General features: G+C 36.7%; 1 protein-coding gene across 1 annotated transcript in view; it reads right to left on the reverse strand.

Moving 5' to 3' along the window:
• The window catches only part of MALRD1 (MAM and LDL receptor class A domain containing 1), a 653641-nt gene that overhangs the window by 536903 nt on the left and 96633 nt on the right, over positions 1-20105 (reverse strand). The window contains exons 12-13 of the mRNA XM_024129703.1: positions 14910-15007; positions 6811-6984 (exon numbers count right to left, since the gene is read on the reverse strand). Coding sequence (XP_023985471.1) covers positions 6811-6984; positions 14910-15007 — 272 coding nt within the window. The remainder of the gene's footprint in view (positions 1-6810; positions 6985-14909; positions 15008-20105) is intronic.

The raw sequence follows: 20105 nt of genomic DNA on the forward strand, positions 1-20105 counted from the left end.
GAAGGAGGAAGAAAAGAAAAGAAAGAAAGGAAGAAAGAGAAAGAAGGGAGGGAGGGAGGGAGAAAGGAAGGAAGGATGAATTTATGTCCAGAGTCTTAAGGATGCATAGCAGGCCCAGTAGACCAGGACACGGCTAGTAAGTGCATCTCCACGTAATCAGGGAGGATCTCTAGTCTCAAAGATCTTACAATTTACTTGATATGATACATTAACAACTAAGCTATACCGTAAGTACTATATAAGAGAGAAATACAAGATACTAAAAATCAAAGAAAAGCACTTCATTATTTCTGTCAAGAATATGAGATAGAATTTGAAAAAAAAAAGATTTAGCAAAGAGGTAATATTAAACTTCAGTTTTAATTGTTGCCTAAGATGCTGTTACCATGAGAAACTGGTAACATAACAAGAAAAAAAAAGGAAATGTGAACATGTAGAGTATATTTAGAAAACTTTGGGCATTGTAGGATGATGGGGTTTAGGACATGCTGTCCCAAAATAGGGCACCTATGCAGCCTATGGAATATCTCTAGCCAAAGGAACTTGAGAAATGGTATGTGCAGGATGGACTTTTTGACCTTTCCTCTAAAGCAGATCAAACCCTCATGTGAGAGGAGCCCTCCCTATGCCAGAGATATCCTTATCTCTGAAGACAAAAGGACACAGAGAAGCTGAACAAACAGGCCTAGCTAAGTTCCCCAGTTTATTACACTCGGCTCATACTCTTTGCCCTTTCTACAACTATCCACTCTTCATCAAACCTCTCACAAAAACACTCAGGTTTAACTATTTCTTCAGGTCTTCATTTCCTTATGAAGGTTCCCGCGTCAGGTAAAACTAACATTAAATAATTTTATATGCTTTTCTCCTGTTAATCTGCTTTATTAGTTTAATTTTGAGACCCAGTCAGGTACCCTAATAGGGTCAAGAAAAACTATTTCCTCCCCTATGGTAGGAGTATAGGATTTTTTGCCTAAATGAATTATTGCCTAAATATTTGTTAAGAGAAGAGGACTGATTGCATGAATTGGTGCAGCCCAACTGGACAGCAATTTGATGACATCTATTAAAAATAAATAGCATAGACTACAAAAATTAAGCCCATCCTCAGGGTTTACCTTAGAGAGACACTCATAGGCACACATATGAAGACCTGGGCAGGAATGTTTGCTTTAATGTCGGTTTTGATAGCAAATGAATCAGAACAATTCAAATGTGAATCAATAAATAAATGGTGATATAGATCATGGACTGCTGAGCCAGTTTAAAAAAAATCTATCTCTGTATGCTAATATGGAAAGACCTTCAACATAAGTTTCTGAATAAAAATTAAATTACAGAAAAAATTTATAGTATGGTACTACTGAGGCTAAAAATACACATGGTTCAGATTTCTAGATATATGTGGTACATACATACATATTAATTAAATAGAAAAGGGTCTAGAGGTAAAAATAAACTAGTGTTATAGTTACCTGAAGATACAGACTATGATGGAAGGTAAGGATGCTCAGGAGGGACTATTTCTTAATCTGAAATTTTTGATACTTTGTAATGAGATGTATGTAATTTTAATGATTTTTAAAATTCTGATTAGAGCTGGTTTCTGTAGACTTTTAGCCAAGAAATTTGGCCTTCATACAAGAGGCAGAAAATGGTAATAGATTTTAAAGAAGGATTTTGATGAAATGTATACAAGCATTGTGAGAAATAAATTATGCTTAACATCATTAAGTTATTGTAATGTATTTGGACAGCTTTAATTTGGAAGAATCTTTTTTAATTCATTATTGTAGTATGTCCTACATTGAAGTCAATTAAAATACAGATGTTTAATTCTTCAAACTCATTAGACAGGTAGTTATGACCACCATATTTGAAGGACTACACTACTCAAAGGAAAGCTGGAAAAAGACAGAATGTTTGTTTGGGGCACTTCTGTGTCCCAAGAGAGGTACATGCTCCTATTCTTTGAATGGAGTGGATGCGCCCTGGGATGAGCTGAATGATGGGGTAGGTCTTTAAAATATGGTTACATCATTTTGTCCGAAGAAAACCACTAGGCTCTTTTACATCTTCATATTAAAATGTAAGTATAAACTCCCAGAGCAAAATAAAGATGATATTAGGTCGTGTACATGTCTGCTTGCTTACTTCTATAGAATTAAATTCAGGACCATGTAATGAATGATTATAATTTGACCATTAACTAAAATTTTCTAACTTTAAACAGAGAATAATGTTACTTCCTTTAAAAAAAATGTATCTCATATCTGTAAATAATATCACCTGATTATTCCAAAATCATCTTCACTGTTTCTATTTGTATTACTTGCTTTAACCAAGCTGATCGTTTGATTTGTCACCAAAAGCAGTTCCCTTTGGGAACTACAGTATCAGTTAATAATTGGTATGTGAGCCAGAGTTTGCTCAGAAGAAATGTTTCAATCATTGACAAAGGCAGAGTGAAAACCTCATTTTATAAGTTTCTCAAGGTAATTTGAGAGTTAAAATTTCAAATTATATGTAAATATCTTTCCTTCTAAAACTATTTTTTAGGATCTTGCTGATTTTTGTCTTATCCAATTATATTATATCACTCCCTGAGTGAACAGAATCACTTCTTGTTTTTCTTTCAGGAAGCACAGCAAGGTGTAAATATTGTTTATAATCAAGTGATTACTTTTTAGATCTGCAAAACAGAAAGAAACTTTTCCAGATAAATACTCAACTAGCATATTTAAATTCTGGTTCTTTGATATCTTGCTTTAAAAAAGAATAATGAGAATGAATAAATATGAATCTAAGAGGAAATGGAGACAATAGGAATATAGTAAGAAGCAGTAAAGAAAAATTCGACTATAGTAATTTTGGATGAATGATGGTGGTATTAAAAATAAGATCAACAGCAAACTTTTATTTAGAGCTTACTGCATGCCAGGCACGTTCACTTATTTTAACACTGTGAAGATGGTGTTATTTTCTTCCACATTTTAAAGCAAAGGAAACAGAAGCTTAGAGAGTTGAAGTTATTGGTTGAAGGTCATATATCTAGTATGAAAAATGTGTGACCTGAGCCATGGATGACTATGCTGTACTACATCACTATCATGAAATAAAGAGATAACTGGTCTTTAGCAGATACTGCAGAACAGAGCTACCTGGCAAAACAAGATTTAATGAAGCCCTAGGTTAAGAAGGCTGAGGACAGAGCAACATTACAGAGACTAGACCAGCTTTTACTTTGCATTATAAATCTCACCCTTCACTGAATCGTCAAGTAATATCAGGAAATTGTTATCGATTTATCCCATTGACTCCGATCAAGAGCGAACATGGTATCAATCATTGTGGAAAATTTCACAAAAGGGTCATTTTAAAATGAAATCTGAAATGTGACACAATTATGTTTTAGTAGCAAACTCAAAGACAGTAGATCAACTGGAAATCAATGGACAGTATTCAGAAAAAGTACTACCTCTAGATATGAAATTAAGAAGAGTAGTTAGGAAAGAAATTGTAAATTAAATGAAAATATTTGTGTAAAAAAACTGAACATATAAAATGAGTAGGCCCAGTTAAAACAGATTGAAAAAATTCTATTAACTACTTGACTTACATTCTTCCAATAAAAACTGCACAGGAAATGGAGAGAATATTGAAATGTTGTTAATTTGCTGTTCTTACAAAATAAACAGTAAACCTAATCCTTTTCCACTAGGAAAAATGAAAGCCCTACCTAACCAGGGGTGCTGATTTCCTAAGGAACTCAGAGCAATTTGCACTCTATTGTGATGTGTACAAGAGACATAAAAGGACCACACTGAATCTGAATTTCATGGCTACAAGAGAACGAACGGAGAGGTCATACAGTCCTATGCCTTTCTCCTTTCCAGTGTTTATATAGGATGACGCCATATAAATACATATTCAGAGTTTAGTCACATTGAACCGATGACCAGGCAATGACTAAGGTCACCCTTAAATAATTCAGTCCACTAAATTTAAAGTGCCCAAGGAGCCTGTTTCCAAGAAGATAAACTTTAAATATTTGAATATTTAAAAGCTAGATTGACTATTTGTAGGTATATCTTTTCCATTAGCTATTGGTAAAAGAATGAAGTAGAACTGCACCTAGCTAGACTCCTCATGCATATTTCCATAGTTTTGAAAACAGACTTAGAAAAATCAGGTTAAAAACAACATATCATAATTTTTTTTTTCCTGTAAAGGACAAGAAATGGAATAGAAAAGGGTACAAAGAGGACAAAAGCTGTATCTTTAGAAGCAAACCTATCAACATTATAAGCAAACAAAATGTTCATATTAGTTCATTCTGAGGTGTGAGTACGTGGGTATTTGCCTCTCTATATATTTTCTATTTGTTTGAAAGATCTAATAATATATCTAAGTAATATTAATATATTAAATAAAACCGTGTATATGTATCTGTGTGTGACTGCGTATTTATGTATCTTGTATGCGTGTGTATGTGTATAAAATCTGGACTTATTCATACCAGAATGTTAACACAGGCTCCAAATTCCTTTGCCAAAGCCTTTGAGTCCAGCTGGGTTTTAAAATCTGAATAGTTCAGAGTTGAGGATGTTCATCTAAAATGTGTCATGTATATTACTTGATACCCTCAGGGAGACTGGGGGCAGCACTTTATCATCAAACACATCACTAAATGAAATGCCTAACACTGGTTCAGGTCAGGAGAAATTTTGCCTCTAAATTTGTTTTTCAAAAGCTTATTGCTTTCCAAATTTTTATTTTCCAAATTGCTGATTAGAGACTGTGGACTTGTAATAGCCTTCTGAATAGTGACATCTGAGAGAACAGTTCTTATTTTTCTTCTCACTGAACTGTAGTTTCTAAAACAAGCCTGTACTTCAGCCAAGTAACAGGATTACGTAAGAAGGAACAGAGGTGCACGCTAAAATCCTTACCTTCTTGGGCTGAATTAAACATGGCTGAGGCTTAGCAAGAGCCTAGGACAATTCACTCCCCTCAAAAAGCCAGCACAATTAAGCAGAGGCTGGGAATTCCCTGGCAGTCCAGTGGTTAAGACTCCGCCCTTCCAATGCAGGGGGCACAGGTTCAATCCCTGGTCGGGGAACTAAGATCCCACATGCCGCATGGTGCGGCCACAAAAATACATTAAAAAGAAGAAGAAGAAGAAGAAGAGGCTGATTGGTGCTGACTGGGAGCCCCCAGGTAGGAGAGAGAAAAGCCAACATGTGGTGCTGATCCAGCACGGAGGGGAGTGAAGACAGAAAACATCACCCATCTGTGGATATCAAATTACAAAATTCCATCAAACCACTAGTCGATTTAAAAACTAGTTAATATGCCCCCAGATAATAAAAAGCAGTCTCAATTTGCACCTCAAAACAAAGCAAGACAAAAACCCCAAAAGAAGAAATAGTAAACGGAAAAAAACCCAAAAAACCCAGTGCTGAAACTCTTCAATAACGATGGTAGGTTAATGAGGCCAAGAAAGAATGGCACAAGTTTCAACTCATAATATTTCTCAAATAGCCAGTTCTAACAAAGGACATTGTGGGTTTTGTCTTCTGTTTTTTTTATTAAGACTTTTAGAGCAGTTTTAGGTTCGTTGCACAACTGAGAGGAAGGTACAAAGGGTTCCCACACACCTCCTGCCCCCAGGCGTCCATAGCCTCCTCCAGTATCAACATCCTCCACCAGAGGGGGACATGTATTCCAACCCATAAAACAACACTCACACATCATAATCACTCATGGTAAAAAGGTTTTCCCCAAAGGATGAGTCCTGTATTCTCTAGCAGTCTGTTGTTCTCTGGGTGGAGCTGTTTGTTCTGAGGTGAGGTATTATTTTAAATACATCTTCTCCAAAATATCTTGTGCTCTCTCTCTTGGATTTCTACATTTACCTCAGTTTGGAAATGAGTACCAGATGAGGTGGGTTATTTTTCAGAGGCTTCTAACACCCCAACAATGTTCTTACTTCCCCAACCCCATTTACAGAGGAAGAATCAGAAGCACGGAAGGATTAAGCAACTTCCCCCTGACTGGACACCTGGGTTTGAACCCCAGGCTCCACAGCTCATGTTCATAGCTACCATTTTAGCTACATTCTCTTTAATTCAGATTCCTCTCAAGCATTGCTTTTATTATCACTGTGGTTTTCACAGATTGGACAATTTGAAGCTCAGAGATGTCACGTACACAATCACTTAACAACCCATGGGGTGAGCAGAGATGGGAACTCAGACTATGTGACACCTGAGGCAGTGAGTGTTCCACTATGTTCCACCATCTAATCTAGTTTCTAAACTAGCTCTTTTCAAACATCATCTAGAAGGGAGTCACGTCTAGGAGGGTGGAAGCTGGTGCACCCATTGGATAAGCTAAAGTTTCCTTCTTTCATTATTAACCAAGTAAATGACATAAAAGTGTGATTAAATTCTCAGTATTAATGGGCAGCAGAAAATAAGGCAATGGGATTAAAATATGAGTAGAGCCCAGATTTCTTTCACTACCTCATATAATCCACCATCCTCACTTAAGAAAACAAATATTTTCCTGTTAAATTACTCTTCTCTCCACCAGCCTATTCAATTCTTATCTCCATTTTTGCTATGCTTCCACAAGTAAGTCTTGAGCAGTTAATCAAGATAACCTCTCTTCTCATCCCTGACTGTGAATGTTTGCTTTATTAATATCAGATACATTTAGGGGATATACGTATTATATTATCATCTGGAAAGATCAGCATTAAATAAGCATCTTCTGCTCAGTTGTATTAATTTCTTACGTGCTTACCTGAAAAGGCAGGGTAGATTCTCCAGCCTTCGCAAAGAGATCCATTTTTGCTTGTCTCCACTGAGATTTGGAGATTCTGATTAGATCACCTTGCTTCTGCAAATCCCCATCCAGTGATGTTCTTGTAAAAACCGAGAGACGTGAATGCTGAGACAAACGATACCAAAACTGCACCTGGTGAAAAATGTGTTTGAATGATATAAATATTCCATTTACCTGTGTCCAGTAGCTCTTCTATAGTTAAAAATATCCCAAACTACTTCTTAATTCTCCTCCAAACATGCAGACCCAGAAAATGCTAAGTACATCTTCTGCCAGCCTTTGTATTCCCTCCTTTAAAAAAAGGCTCAAGGTAGCTATATTAACTGATATTTTTAACACATGCCATAGAGACATCTAAAGAAGTGGGACACTAGCATCCTGCTCAGACAAGTCTGAGGACATATATTTGTCCACACCATCATGGAAGTTTTACAGGACCTTCACTATTGCTTCTTATGAATCTGGGGAGATACACGTTCTAGATCTGACTTAAAAATTACAAAACCATGTATTACTATTCATTCTCCTTGATGTCTCAATCCAAGAAAAAGTTATCTCAAAAACTTGATTTCTCAGGTAAGAGAAAACTGCTATGAATACTTTTCATTAATTCCTTCTCCACTGTGACATTATCAAAAGACTTGGGAGATTATATAATACTGTTCATTAATAATTTAATCCAACCAGAAAATGTTCTGTTTGAGGCTAGGGAGCCTTGACTTGATCAGTTTGGTTCCTACTCACCACCAGTGATGACATAATCTAAAGGACTGACAGGTTAACTAGGTAGTGGAGAAAACACAGAGGAGTATTTTAAGGTGCCGATAGTAGTAGCTGTAATGTGGAATTCAGCACTATCGTTTATTCAGCAAATACTTACTGAGCATTTACTAAATACTGGGCCCCGTGCAAGGTGAAAATTAATTGCCTCAGTGGTTGGATGACACAATACAAAATATGTCAAAAAAAAAAAAACCCCACAAAAGTTCAGACACACAGCAATTTTTTCTTCCTCTCATTATGCCATAGAGAGTTCTAATGCTGCAGATTTCAAAGAAAAACACAGTATCATTCAGAGATGAGGTCCCTGAGAAATGAAATCACTCTCTTTGGACTCAAAGTGACTCCTTTTCAGTTTCACTACATTTTAATTTTTTTGTTTTTTTCCTTTGTCATTGGGCTTTTATTTTGTTATGTGGACAGATGTTATTACATATATTATTTATTTACTATCCCATTTATTTCACTGTTGGTACCAATTTCAGTGGAGATGAAAGTTGAAAAAAAATTTTTAATGCTCTTTTAAAAAATTGTTCAAAACATCAAGCATTCTCTGTTTCAATGTGGTACACATTTTTTTCTTTCAATGTCTACTGAATTGCCACCACTTGATCAAAGCATTCTTTCTGATTGTCCATTTCATATTAGATTTTACTACCAAGCTCACCTACACTCAGGCCTTTAAGCAAGAAATGTAAAGTCAAACAGTGCTTGATTAAATTCTGTGGAAAGGGAGGATGTATGTTCCTCAACCACAATTAAACTTTAGATCCCTGCTGTAGTTTCAGCATGTTCCAAGCTTGTAAATATGCAAAATGGAGCTTTAAACCTAGTTGTACAAGAGCTGTGCAAGCCCCATCAGAATTTCAAGCTGTCATATTGTCACTCAGTACATTACCAGTGCAAAGTTATTTTAATAGTGCATTAAGAGTAAATACCAATGGGATCTATATTCAATAAGATAAGAGCTTAGAACTTATATTTAATTTACTTTTTTAAAAACAGAAATGGCATTGTAGAGATTTAAGGAGAATTCTTTAGTTTGGTATAGACCAAGAAACTTTCCAGAGTCTTTTCAAATTTAATATTGGTAAGGGTAAAATCACTGAACAAAAGTTATAAATACAGCTGTGATTTTCGATAGGAAGTTAGCCAACATCCGTGGCTCTCACTGTGATACACACTAGTAGTGGAACACTTAGTCTTAAAATCAGAATCAGAATGCATGTTGTGAATTCCTCTTAGAACATATCAAGGCACTTTGTATTTAGTAGGTATTCAGTTAATAGGTATTGAAGAAAAGAAGGACATTTGAGTGGGACTATCAGCATTCTTGCTAAAGCAAATGTCTATAAACCTTCAAAGAGAGACAGAAAGAGATACCTGCTCTGTGTTGCAAAATGTGCAAGGAATTAAGTGTCCTTAAGGACCTCAGAGTTTTATGGGAGAGAGTGCAAAGAAAAGGAACAATTAAGTATAATGCGTATAATGACAAAGGTATGAAAACAGTGTGGCTATTTACATGTAAATGAATTAAACAAAATGAAAAAGTCACTTTCCTGGTTACACTCGTCACATTTTAAGTGCTCAAAAGCTATTTGTAGCTAGTGACTTCCATAGTGGACAGAGCAGAGGAAAATTTCCATCACAGAAAATTCTATTAAAAAGAGCTGTATGTTAATATTATGCCAACCATTTAAAATTTATTTACTACTTTTCATTTTAAAGGAAATTATTGTCTTGATTCATGCCTGATTCATTAAAAAGCAGTTATATAAATGTTAATATTAAAGCCTTGCTTTTATTTCTCCTCGGTTTTCACTAAGTTGTATATATATGCACAACTTGGGTTGTATGTATAGGGTGACTATGCAAGACCGTGAATCATTTTATTCAAGAAAATTTCCTGTGGTTAAATAACTTCCAACAAAGCCGTTTCTTTAATTGCAAATTGGAAAGAAAAGAAATGAAGCTCAAATTACTTTACTGTTTTTAATTGTATTCTCTGATTTTATATTATTTGTATATTTTTAGAAATATTGAATCTGGGACATCCCTGGAGGTCCAGCGTTTAAGACTCCACACTTCCACTGTAGCAGGCACGGGTTCCATCCCTGGTTGGGGAACTAAGATCCCACATGCCACTTGGTGCGGCCAAAACACACACACACACACACACACACACACACACACACACACACACACACGCTGAATCATTCATTTTACTATAAAAAGAAAGGACACCATATCAGGTGACTTATACTACTAGTTACCGAGTGTAGGTGAATAACTAATCTTGCTCTTTGGTTTCTACAGTGCCCTGTGATATTCCCAGAGGAATGGTCAGTTCTACAAAAGAATGTAATTAGGAACAATTAGTAATTACTAATTAGTAAATCTCTGAGACTAAATTCTGCAAAGGACATTAACAGGACATTATTTAGAAGTTCAAAATAATGTCTTCTTTATTTCTCTTTTCTGTTTCATTTTATTTTGGTCTGTCTCCAGTTGGAACTCTTCAAATTTTCTGCTTTTTTCCTCAACTTGCCTATGGTCTTTGTTCTACTTGCTTCCCTATTAGGGAGCTTTTTGGTCAGATCTTCATGTCTTTTCTCAGTTATTCTCCAAATTCTCAGCTACCTCTGCCTTCTCTGCTTCATGTTGACCCCTGTCTGGTATTTGCTACATCTGTTATATCTTCAAGATCTAGAATAATAAAAAGAGTAAAACACAAAAAAGTTTTTAAAAAAAAGGAAAAGAAACATCTGTAACTCCTCAAAACTCAAGTGGAATAAGTCAGTGTAGGGGAGGGGGATCATTCATCCCTCTCTCACACACACACACACACACACACACACACACACACACACACACACACACACCCCTCATCGTTATCATAGTGATTCTTATGACTCCTATTCATAATCATGTTTTTGCCTCTTTTTATCTGAACAAGCTTAAGTAAAAGTTTGCAATCTTCAATAAAATATAATCTGTTTTTCTCATCTAAATGATTAATCTTCATGTGTTTTGACAATGTACAACTGGGGAGAATATCTGCTCAACCTTTCCCCAATAAACCATTGCTTCCTCTAGAATCTATCTCATGCTCTAATACTATCCTTGGAGTAAACAAAACAATCAGAGAACAGATCATGAGTGCACCATTCCAAGCCCCACTGTATATTACTTTTTTTTTTTTTTTTTTTTTCTAAATTTCTCTCTGCTATGAGCTCATAACTCTACTTGGGGAACATTACAAGATATGGAAGTTTCACACTCATTGAGAGAGTTGTTATAAGTGGGTTATCATTTATATATATGGTTTATACGTATATATGGGTATGTTATATATAATATATATTTATTTATATGTTTAATTTATATATTGTTACATTATATATTATATATACTTACATATGATAGTCTATATTATATGTATTTTATATTTTTATCACTCTCTGTAGCACTTCACACTGAACTGCTATCAGTATGCCTCACTAAATTCTATATTTTGTTATGGCAAACGTGTTTACATTGTCCCTAGTATATTCCCAGCATTGAGGGCTATGGTGAGCACAGCGTAGGGAAGCAATAGGTGTGCACTGAATCAGAGAAAGACATTTACACTGGTATGTGTGCAATCAGGGGAGAAGTCTCAGAAGAACTATTTTTGTTTCGTTTTCTACTTCCTTGAATATGAACCAAATGAGTTCTCACATGTCTCTCTCTGCATTGGCTGTTGGAAAACTTAGATTCAAAAATGTAGCCTGGGGCTTCCCCTGTGGCGCAGTGGTTGAGAATTCGCCTGCTGATGCAGGGGACACGGGTTCGTGCCCCAGTCCGGGAAGATCCCACATGCCGCGGAGCGGCTGGGCCCGTGAGCCATGGCCGCTGAGCCTGCGCGTCTGGAGCCTGTGCTCCGCAACGGGAGAGGCCACAACTGAGCGGCCCGTGTACCACAAAAAAAAAAAAAAAAAAAAAAAAAAAAGAATCTGACAAAAATGTAGCCTGGCCCTCGTAAACTTTATTTTTGGAGCCAACCTATTTTTCGTTTCATCTGTCTTTTTCCTGGTATCTCTATTCACTTCTTTTTAATTGTATGAATTTTTTGATTAAAGAGGATTAGAATAGCAAAATGAATTGGGAATACAAAAAAAACAAAAGACAAACACACAAAATGGCATTGAAAGTGGAAGCTTCATCTTATCAGTCCTGCTGTATTTAATTATGTAGTCCTAAAAGTGAGATATGTCTTTTATACAGTAACTCAAATATGAGTGAGAAAATATTAATATCCACATAAATCTCCTTCAGATTTTACATTTCCTAATTTATTAAAAACAGTAACAGGGCTTCCCTGGTGGCACAGTGGTTGAGAGTCCGCCTGCCGATGCAGGGGACACGGGTTCGTGCCCTGGTCCATGAGGATCCCACATGCCACGGAGCGGCTAAGCCCGTGCGCCACAGCTGCTGAGCCTGCGCTCTAGAGCCCGTGAGCCACAACTACTGAGCCCGCATGCCGCAACTACTGAAGCTCATGCGCCTAGAGCCCATGCTCCACAAGAGACGCCACTGCAATGAGAAGCCCGAGCATCGCAACGAAGAGTAGCCTCCACTTGCCGCAACTAGAGAAAGCCAGCTCACAGCAACAAAGACCCAATGCAGCCAAAAATAAAAAATAACAAAATAAAATAAATTAATAAAAGAAAAAGTTAAAAAAAAAACAGTAACAGTATTTCGACAGCAATAAGAAATACTAGCTTCTGGCTCCCACATGTTCTGTTTGTCCTATCTCCTGGCTATTCCAAGGAAAAATGCCAAATTTCCACCACTGACCAAAGGAGCTTTTGAAGCTTGTAAATAAAAGTCCACATCTTGAACAATGAGTAGTTACAGGAACAATTCTGCATGTTGGTGCCATGTGTTGGCTACACATAAAGTACAGGGTAATTCTTGCAAAATGACCCTAAAAGGCTGCTGTTAGAAAAAAAGACTCAAAAGAAAGCTTCATATTCCTTTAAAGTCCTTTCAAACAAATATTCTTAACTCTGTTAGCCTGGTATGATTATGTAGAGAAAAAAATGTAATTTCATAAAATGAAGGCTTTAGTCATATCAAAGTGCCCAACTTTGGTTATTTCACCGCCCCACTTTACCATTTTATAATAAAGAATATTCGTTATTCCATGAATAGAACTATTATCAATCAATATGTTCCAATTAGGAAGATCGGCTGGATTTTCTGATTACTCAAGAAGATAAGAATTTGGTTTGTTAGCTTATTTTGTAACTTTCATGAAAGAAAGAATCCCACATTACCACAAACTTATAAAACAGTAAGAGTATATTCTTAGAATACTCCTATGGGAGAGAACTTTGGCCATGTGTATCTCAGACTATAAATAACCTCTAACCATCTAATAGTAATTCTAAGCTGGAAAGTACTATAAAGTAATCCAAATATCCCTCCCTCTAACTCAAAGATTACCAACATTGATGCAGATAAAAGGGAAAAAACAAATACCTCTTTGGCAGTCTATAATATTCTTACTTTTCCACAAACCAAGGCAAACCTCTAAATCAGTACCCAAGGCCTTGGAAGGTTGAGGACTTGGTTCTGAGAGATAAACCACCAAGTATTTAAATTGTCCATTGCTTTCACTGAGGCTCCACCCCAATAGCTCCCACAGGTAAGCTCCAAATTTAAGCCACAATAGAGAAAAATGTCCTCAAGCAGAAACTATCATAAATTGTGGGTCAATCCCTATGACCACAAATTAATGGCTACCCACATACAACAATGGGAAATGTAGATCATCTTTAAAAAGAAGAAAACTGTATGATTTCTCAGTGAGTCTCAGAATTTTTAATAAGCTCTTAGTGTTCACATTTCTGTAAAAGAGGCAGAATTAACAAATTCTACTCTTTTTTATCCAGTGTCGTTGATGAATTTAACAACAGCAATTGCATTGCTTTGGTATATGACCTTAAATTAAAGTTCAGTAAGCCTGTAAAGTACTTTTAAAGAGCAAGTAAATGCTTCAGGAGTTCTCAAAAAAAAAAAAAAAAAAAAAGAAAAACCTACATCTATCACATAAGATTTAATTAAAAAAAACCAAAGGTGGGAGACTCTAGGTGAGGTGGAAATGGAGTCCAGGCAGTTGTTTTAATCCAAATTCCCACAGAGAAATGGGCAGCAGAAACCAAAGGGGAAAAAAAAAAGAGGACAACCTATTAAGAGTTCTGGACACTCTCACTGAGAATTATATCAAGCTGAAAGTATAATTAAATTTCTACTTTAATTATAAAGGTCTGATGATCTGTAATTTATCATCAGGAATGCCTGTGTTAGTGCTGTAACCCTGCATTTCTAGGTGATGAATTTAGTGTGTGTCGCTACTGATCCCTTCATTATTTTCTGATAACCAAGAAAAAAAAAAAAAGCTGAAATCCTAAAGGCTTAGGGACATGTCAGAACTCTCAACAGGACGGAAAGGAAGGCAAGCTGAACAGAAGCATCTAATAGGCATTCATGTTACGGAAAGTAAAGGGATTATGTTTATTGAACACCTAATACCTGCCAAATACTTTTCCAGGTGCTTTACTTAAACGCGTTTGAATTCTCACAACCACGTGAAGAAGGCAGGCTAACACTATGCTTCCAGTGTGGACACTGAGTCTCAAAGGAAGCATATCATTTGTGGCAGAACTGAGACTGGAACCAGTTGGAACTAGGTCCATCTGACTCCAAAGTCCCTCTTCTTTCTTCTCTGTTGTGCTGTGGAAATGACCTGAGCATTTTATCCCTTGGTCTGTGTTTACCTGGCACCAGAAGGACTAACTGAAAAAATAAAATTTTGGAAATGTAATTATTTTTTCTGCACATATTTATCTTTCTTTATTCATCCTTTCATTTTTCTTTCAGTAGAACTTGTTGAACTGCTTTTATTTTCCTCAACTAACACTGTTGGCCAAGATAACAAGCAGTTTGGGCAACCTGTATCCACAGCTTTAAATTATTGAAAGAACTACACGGAAAGAATGCAAAATGACAGAAATATTTTTGAATAGGCCCCCCAAAAGAAGGGTGTAAGTTATATACTGCAAATGTCTTTTGGAACGAAATGACATTTCATGTTGAAATAGCTCATATAAAGCTCTCAGTTCATTGTGAAAATATTAGTAAAACACAGCCGGCATTTACTAGCTAGAGTAACCCAAGCTTAACAGTTTACAACTACAGAATAGCCAATGGAAATTCCAATAATTGGGTACCTGACATGGGGTAGAGGCATTGAGTGATTTTGTAAGAACAGGACTTCCAAGCTTGGCCACTGCAGGTGATCGATGTGCCCCCAAATAAATAAACGATCCTGCAAAAACAAACGTAAAGCCATATGGATACAAGTTCTATTGGACATTTAGTCGTTCTTTGCGCTAATGTGCACACATTCAACTGTCAATCAGATAAAGAAAATTACATTTTTACTTCTTTACCATTAAGCTCTATAGATAACCAAAAAGTGCTTTCACATGGATGACATTAAATATCTAAAATAAAACCCAACTGATGAAAAACAAGCTCTTGATCTAAATCCTCTCAACAAATATGTTTATTGGCTTAACTCATGTCATAGCTAGAAATCAAATTAAATGAAGCTAAGTTTACAATTAGATATTCAACATACCCTTACAAAATTCCCATGAGACATCTGCTTGTAAGTTTCTTCACGATGTACTGAAGGATAAGAGCCTATAGAATGAGTTTGGCTTCTCCTGGGGCTTACATGTTTGACACTTTTGTCTGTGCTAGTGTGGATGAAAGCTTAATTAAAGATCTAATCTAGTGTTAACAAAATAACTGCTTTTAGATTTTAACTACAGTGGATGTGCTCATGGCAAATGTACAGGGGATAACATCTCTTAGCAGCTCGAAGGATCACACATTCTGAATGGCTGTCAGGGGTAGCTTCGTTGAATATTGAAAATTTACAAGGAAGGTTATGCTAAACAATGTCAAGTCCCGATCCTGCCCTTTGATAATCATAGAGTGATGGGCAACTTGGAAAGCCAACTATTTTGATGAAAAAAACACATTCAGAAGGTGATTTTCTTAGACACAGATCAGAATTAAAACATATTACTTTACAGATACCACCACATGTTTAACCAAACAACCAAGGTTGCAAGTCAGCAGTGTGGTCTCTGAGTGGGAAAAATAGAACCCAGTTTATATGGGTGTTAAATCTCAAAGCCAGTAGGGAAGGATAAAGATCACTGTTCCCCAAATCCAAACTAAGAGTAATAGAAACAGTATATATGAGCTCATTGAATTCTCTATTTCACCTATAAAAGAGTAGGAAAAGATGATTTTGAAAAATTAATCCAGCTTAAAAATTCTTTACTTGAGGTTCAAGTAAAACTCAACTGAATATTGTCAAAAGACTAATTAAAATTCTAAAAATTAACATACATTCAAAGATCTTACTCCCCTGGTCATTTAAAACAATATGGATGATTTCAAACAAGCAGTTAATGAAGGATGAAACATATAAACACTAAAACTCCAAAATCTAGAAGAAGCAAAGGGTTTGAACAAATTGATTATGCCACAAAAGTAACTGGAAAAGTGATAGGAAAAAAATCTAACAGAACATATGGCCCTACAACTTAATTTTATTTAATTTTATTTAATTTTTAAATAAATACTTGCACATGACTTGCATATATCTCAGGTCTTAGAAAAATATGGAGAGCTCCCTGACTCATTTTATGATGCCAGATATCTCTAGTGTTAAGAATGATGAAAACAGAATAAAAATAGAGCAATATCACTCATGATCATACATACAAAATTCAAATTAAAATGTTTCAATTGCATCTGAAATTCTTATCAAAAAATAATGTATACTGACAAGTGAGCTTTCCAAGAATAGAGGTTTGATTTGATTTAACAGACCTATCAACAGTCAATTACATCAACAAATTAAAGAGTAAAATCATAGGTTCATATCAACAAATATTGAAAAGACTGTGAAAAACAGTCAGCCATTCCGAATAACCTCAGTAAAATATTAAAAAAAAATTAATAAAGATTAATGACCAACCTCAAAATAAATAACATTTTCAATGGTAAACAACAAAACTATTTTAATTAAAATGAGAAACTAGAGAATTGTGTCACCATTAGTAATTAGAGGAAATATGAGATAATGTTAATTATCTTGCATTAGGATTATCTTATAAATCTAGTAAATGTGGAAGTCAAGAGAATAAAATTTCTAGTAAACACAATAGAAAAGTAGAGATAGAGTTCCACATGTATTGCCAATAATATAACTGTAAAAATAGAAACCCCAACAGATTCTATCTTTTAATAAAGACAAGTATTAATAAGAGAATTTAGTAAGGTAAATAGAAACAGAGAAATACTTTTAAGTCATTTTTATTTATTTTAGCAGTAAGACACAGGATATAGAATGGTAAGAAATATTCTACTCACAGTTAACAACAATAATACAAAATACGTAGGAATAAATTTAACAAGAATGGGACAGGACTTACATGAAGAACATTATAAAACTCCACGTAAAACTATAAGCCTTCTGATTAAATGAAAAGAGATAACATGTTATTAGATGGAAAGATGATATTATGAAAATATTATGTTAGTAAAAACTGATGTGGAAGCTAAATGCAATCCTGAGAGAATTTTAACCAAATATTTGAAAAACAGATAATATTGACTTAAAGTTTATATATGCAGGTTAGGCCTAAAGATACTGAACTCTGACCCCAGACCCATGTACTTCTAGGAATACGTCTCTGGACTTATTTTCTTGCAAGCCTGCTCCACAGAATACACTGACTTAAGAGACCTGTGGAATTACAATATGCCAAAGAGACTGTTTCTGTTAATCTGAACTGTTCATTGTAAAATTCTTGTACACCCATATACCCCAGAGGGGCTAGCTAACCAGCACATTATAAAAATAAAGAATGGAGGGGTGACTTTTGGCTATGTTGGGTCTTCGTTGCTGCACGCGGGCTTCCTCCAGTTGTGGCGGGCAGGGGCTGCTCTTCGTTGCAGTGTGCGGCCTTCTTGCTGTGGTGGCTTCTCTTGTTGCAGAGCATGAGCTCTGGGCACACAGGCTTCAGTAGTTGTCATGCGGGCTCTAGAGCACAGGCTCAGTGGTCGTGGCTTGGTTGCTCCGCTGCATGTGGGATCTTCCCGCACCAGGGATTGAACATGTGTCCCCTGCACTGGCAGGTGGATTCTTGTCCACTGCACCACCAGGTGTATAGTGAGGAGAAACCGAGATGGCGGAGTAGAAGGACATGCTCTCACTCCTTCTTGTGAGAACACCTGAATCACAACTAGCTGCTGAACAATCATCGACAGGAAGACACTGGAACTCACCAAAAACGATACCCCACATCCAAAGACAAAGGAGAAGCCACAATGAGATGGTCGGAGGGGTGCAATCACAGTAAAATCAAATCCCATAACTGCTGGGTGGGTGACTCACAGACTGGAGAACACTTATACCACAGAAGTTCACCCACTGGAGTGAAGGTTCTGAGCCCCACGTCAGGCTTCCCAACCTGGGGGTCCAGCAACGGGAGGAGAAATTCCTAGAGAATCAGACTTTGAAGCCTAGTGGGATTTGACTGCAGGACTTCAACAGGACTGGGGAAAACAGATACTCCACTCTTGGAGGGCACACACAAAGCAGTGTGCGTATCGGGACCCAGGGAAAGGAGCAGTGACCCCAGGGAAGCCTGAACCAGACCCACCTGCTAGTGTTGGAGGGTCTCCTGCAGAGGCAGGGGGTGGTTGTGGCTCACCATGGGGACAAGGACACTGGCAGCAGAAGTTCTGGGAAGTACTCCTTGGCGTGAGCCCTCCGAGAGAGTCTCTCATTAGACACGTCAAAGAGCCCAGGTAGGCTCCAGTGTTGGGTTGCCTCAGGACAAACAACCAACAGGGAGGGAACCCAGCCTCACCCATCAGCAGTCAACCTGATTAAAGTTTTACTGAGCTCTGCCCATCAGAGGAACAGTCAGCTCTACCCACCACCAGTCCCTCCCATCAGGAAACTTACACAAGCCTCTTAGATAGCTTCATCCACCAGAGGGCAGAGGGCAGAAGCAAGAAGTACAATCCTGCAGCTTGTGGAACAAAAAACACATTCACAGAAAGATAGACAAGATGAAATGGCAGAGGGCTATATACCAGATGAAGGAACAAGATAAAACCCCAGAAAAATAACTAAATGAAGTGGAGATAGGCAACCTTCCAGAAAAAGAATTCAGAATAATGAAAGTGAAGATGATCCAGGACCTCGGAAAAACAATGGAGGCAAAGATCGAGAAGATGCAAGAAATGTTTAACAAAGACCTAGAAGAATTAAAGAACAAACCAACAGAGATGAACAGTACAATAAATGAAATGAAAACGACACTAGAAGGAATCAATAGCAGAATAACTGAGGCAGAAGAACGGATAACTGACCTGGGAGACAGAATGGTGGAGTTCACTGCTGTGGAACAGAATAAAGAAAAAAGAATGAAAAGAAATGAAGACAGCCCAAGAGACCTCTGGGGCAACATTAAATGCAAAAACATTTGCATTATAGGGGTCCCAAAAGGAGAAGAAAGAGAAAGGACCAGAGAAAATATTTTAAGAGATTATAGTCGAAAACTTATCTAACATGGAAAAGGAAATAGCCACCCAAGTCGAGGAAGCACAGTGAGTCCCATACAGGATAAACCCAAGGAGAAACACGCCAAGACACATAGTAAGCAAACTGGCAAAAATGAAAGACAAAGAAAAATTATTGAAAGCAGCAAGGGAAAAACGACAAATAACATACAAGGGAACTCCCATAAGGTTAACAGCTGATTTCTCAGGAGAAACTCTACAAGCCAGAAGGGAGTGGCATGATTTACTTAAAGTGATGAAAGGGAAGAACCTACAACCAAGATTATTCTACCTGGCAAGGATCTCATGCAGATTTGATGGAGAAATCAAAAGTTTTACAGACAAGCAAAAGCTAAGAGAAATCAGCATCACAAACCAGCTCTACAACAAATACTAAAGGAACTTCTCCAACTGGGAAACACAAGAGAAAAAAAGGACCTACATAAACGCAAAAAAATTAAGAAAATGGTCATAGGAACATACATATCGATAATTACATTGAACGTGAATGGATTAAATGCTCCAACCAAAAGACACAGGCTTGCTGAATGGATACAAAAACAAGACCCATATATATGCTGTCTAAAAGAGACCCACTTCAGACACATACAGAGTGAAAGTGAGGGGATGGAAAAAGATATACCATGCAAATGGAAATCAAAAGGAAGCTGGAGTAGCTATACTCATATCAGATAAAATAGACTTTAAAATAAAGAATGTTACAAGAGACAAGGAAGGACACTACATAATGATCAAGGGATCGATCC

This window comes from Physeter macrocephalus, chromosome 11 (assembly GCF_002837175.3).
Source record: "Physeter macrocephalus isolate SW-GA chromosome 11, ASM283717v5, whole genome shotgun sequence".
Classification (NCBI taxonomy): Eukaryota; Metazoa; Chordata; class Mammalia; order Artiodactyla; family Physeteridae; genus Physeter; species Physeter macrocephalus.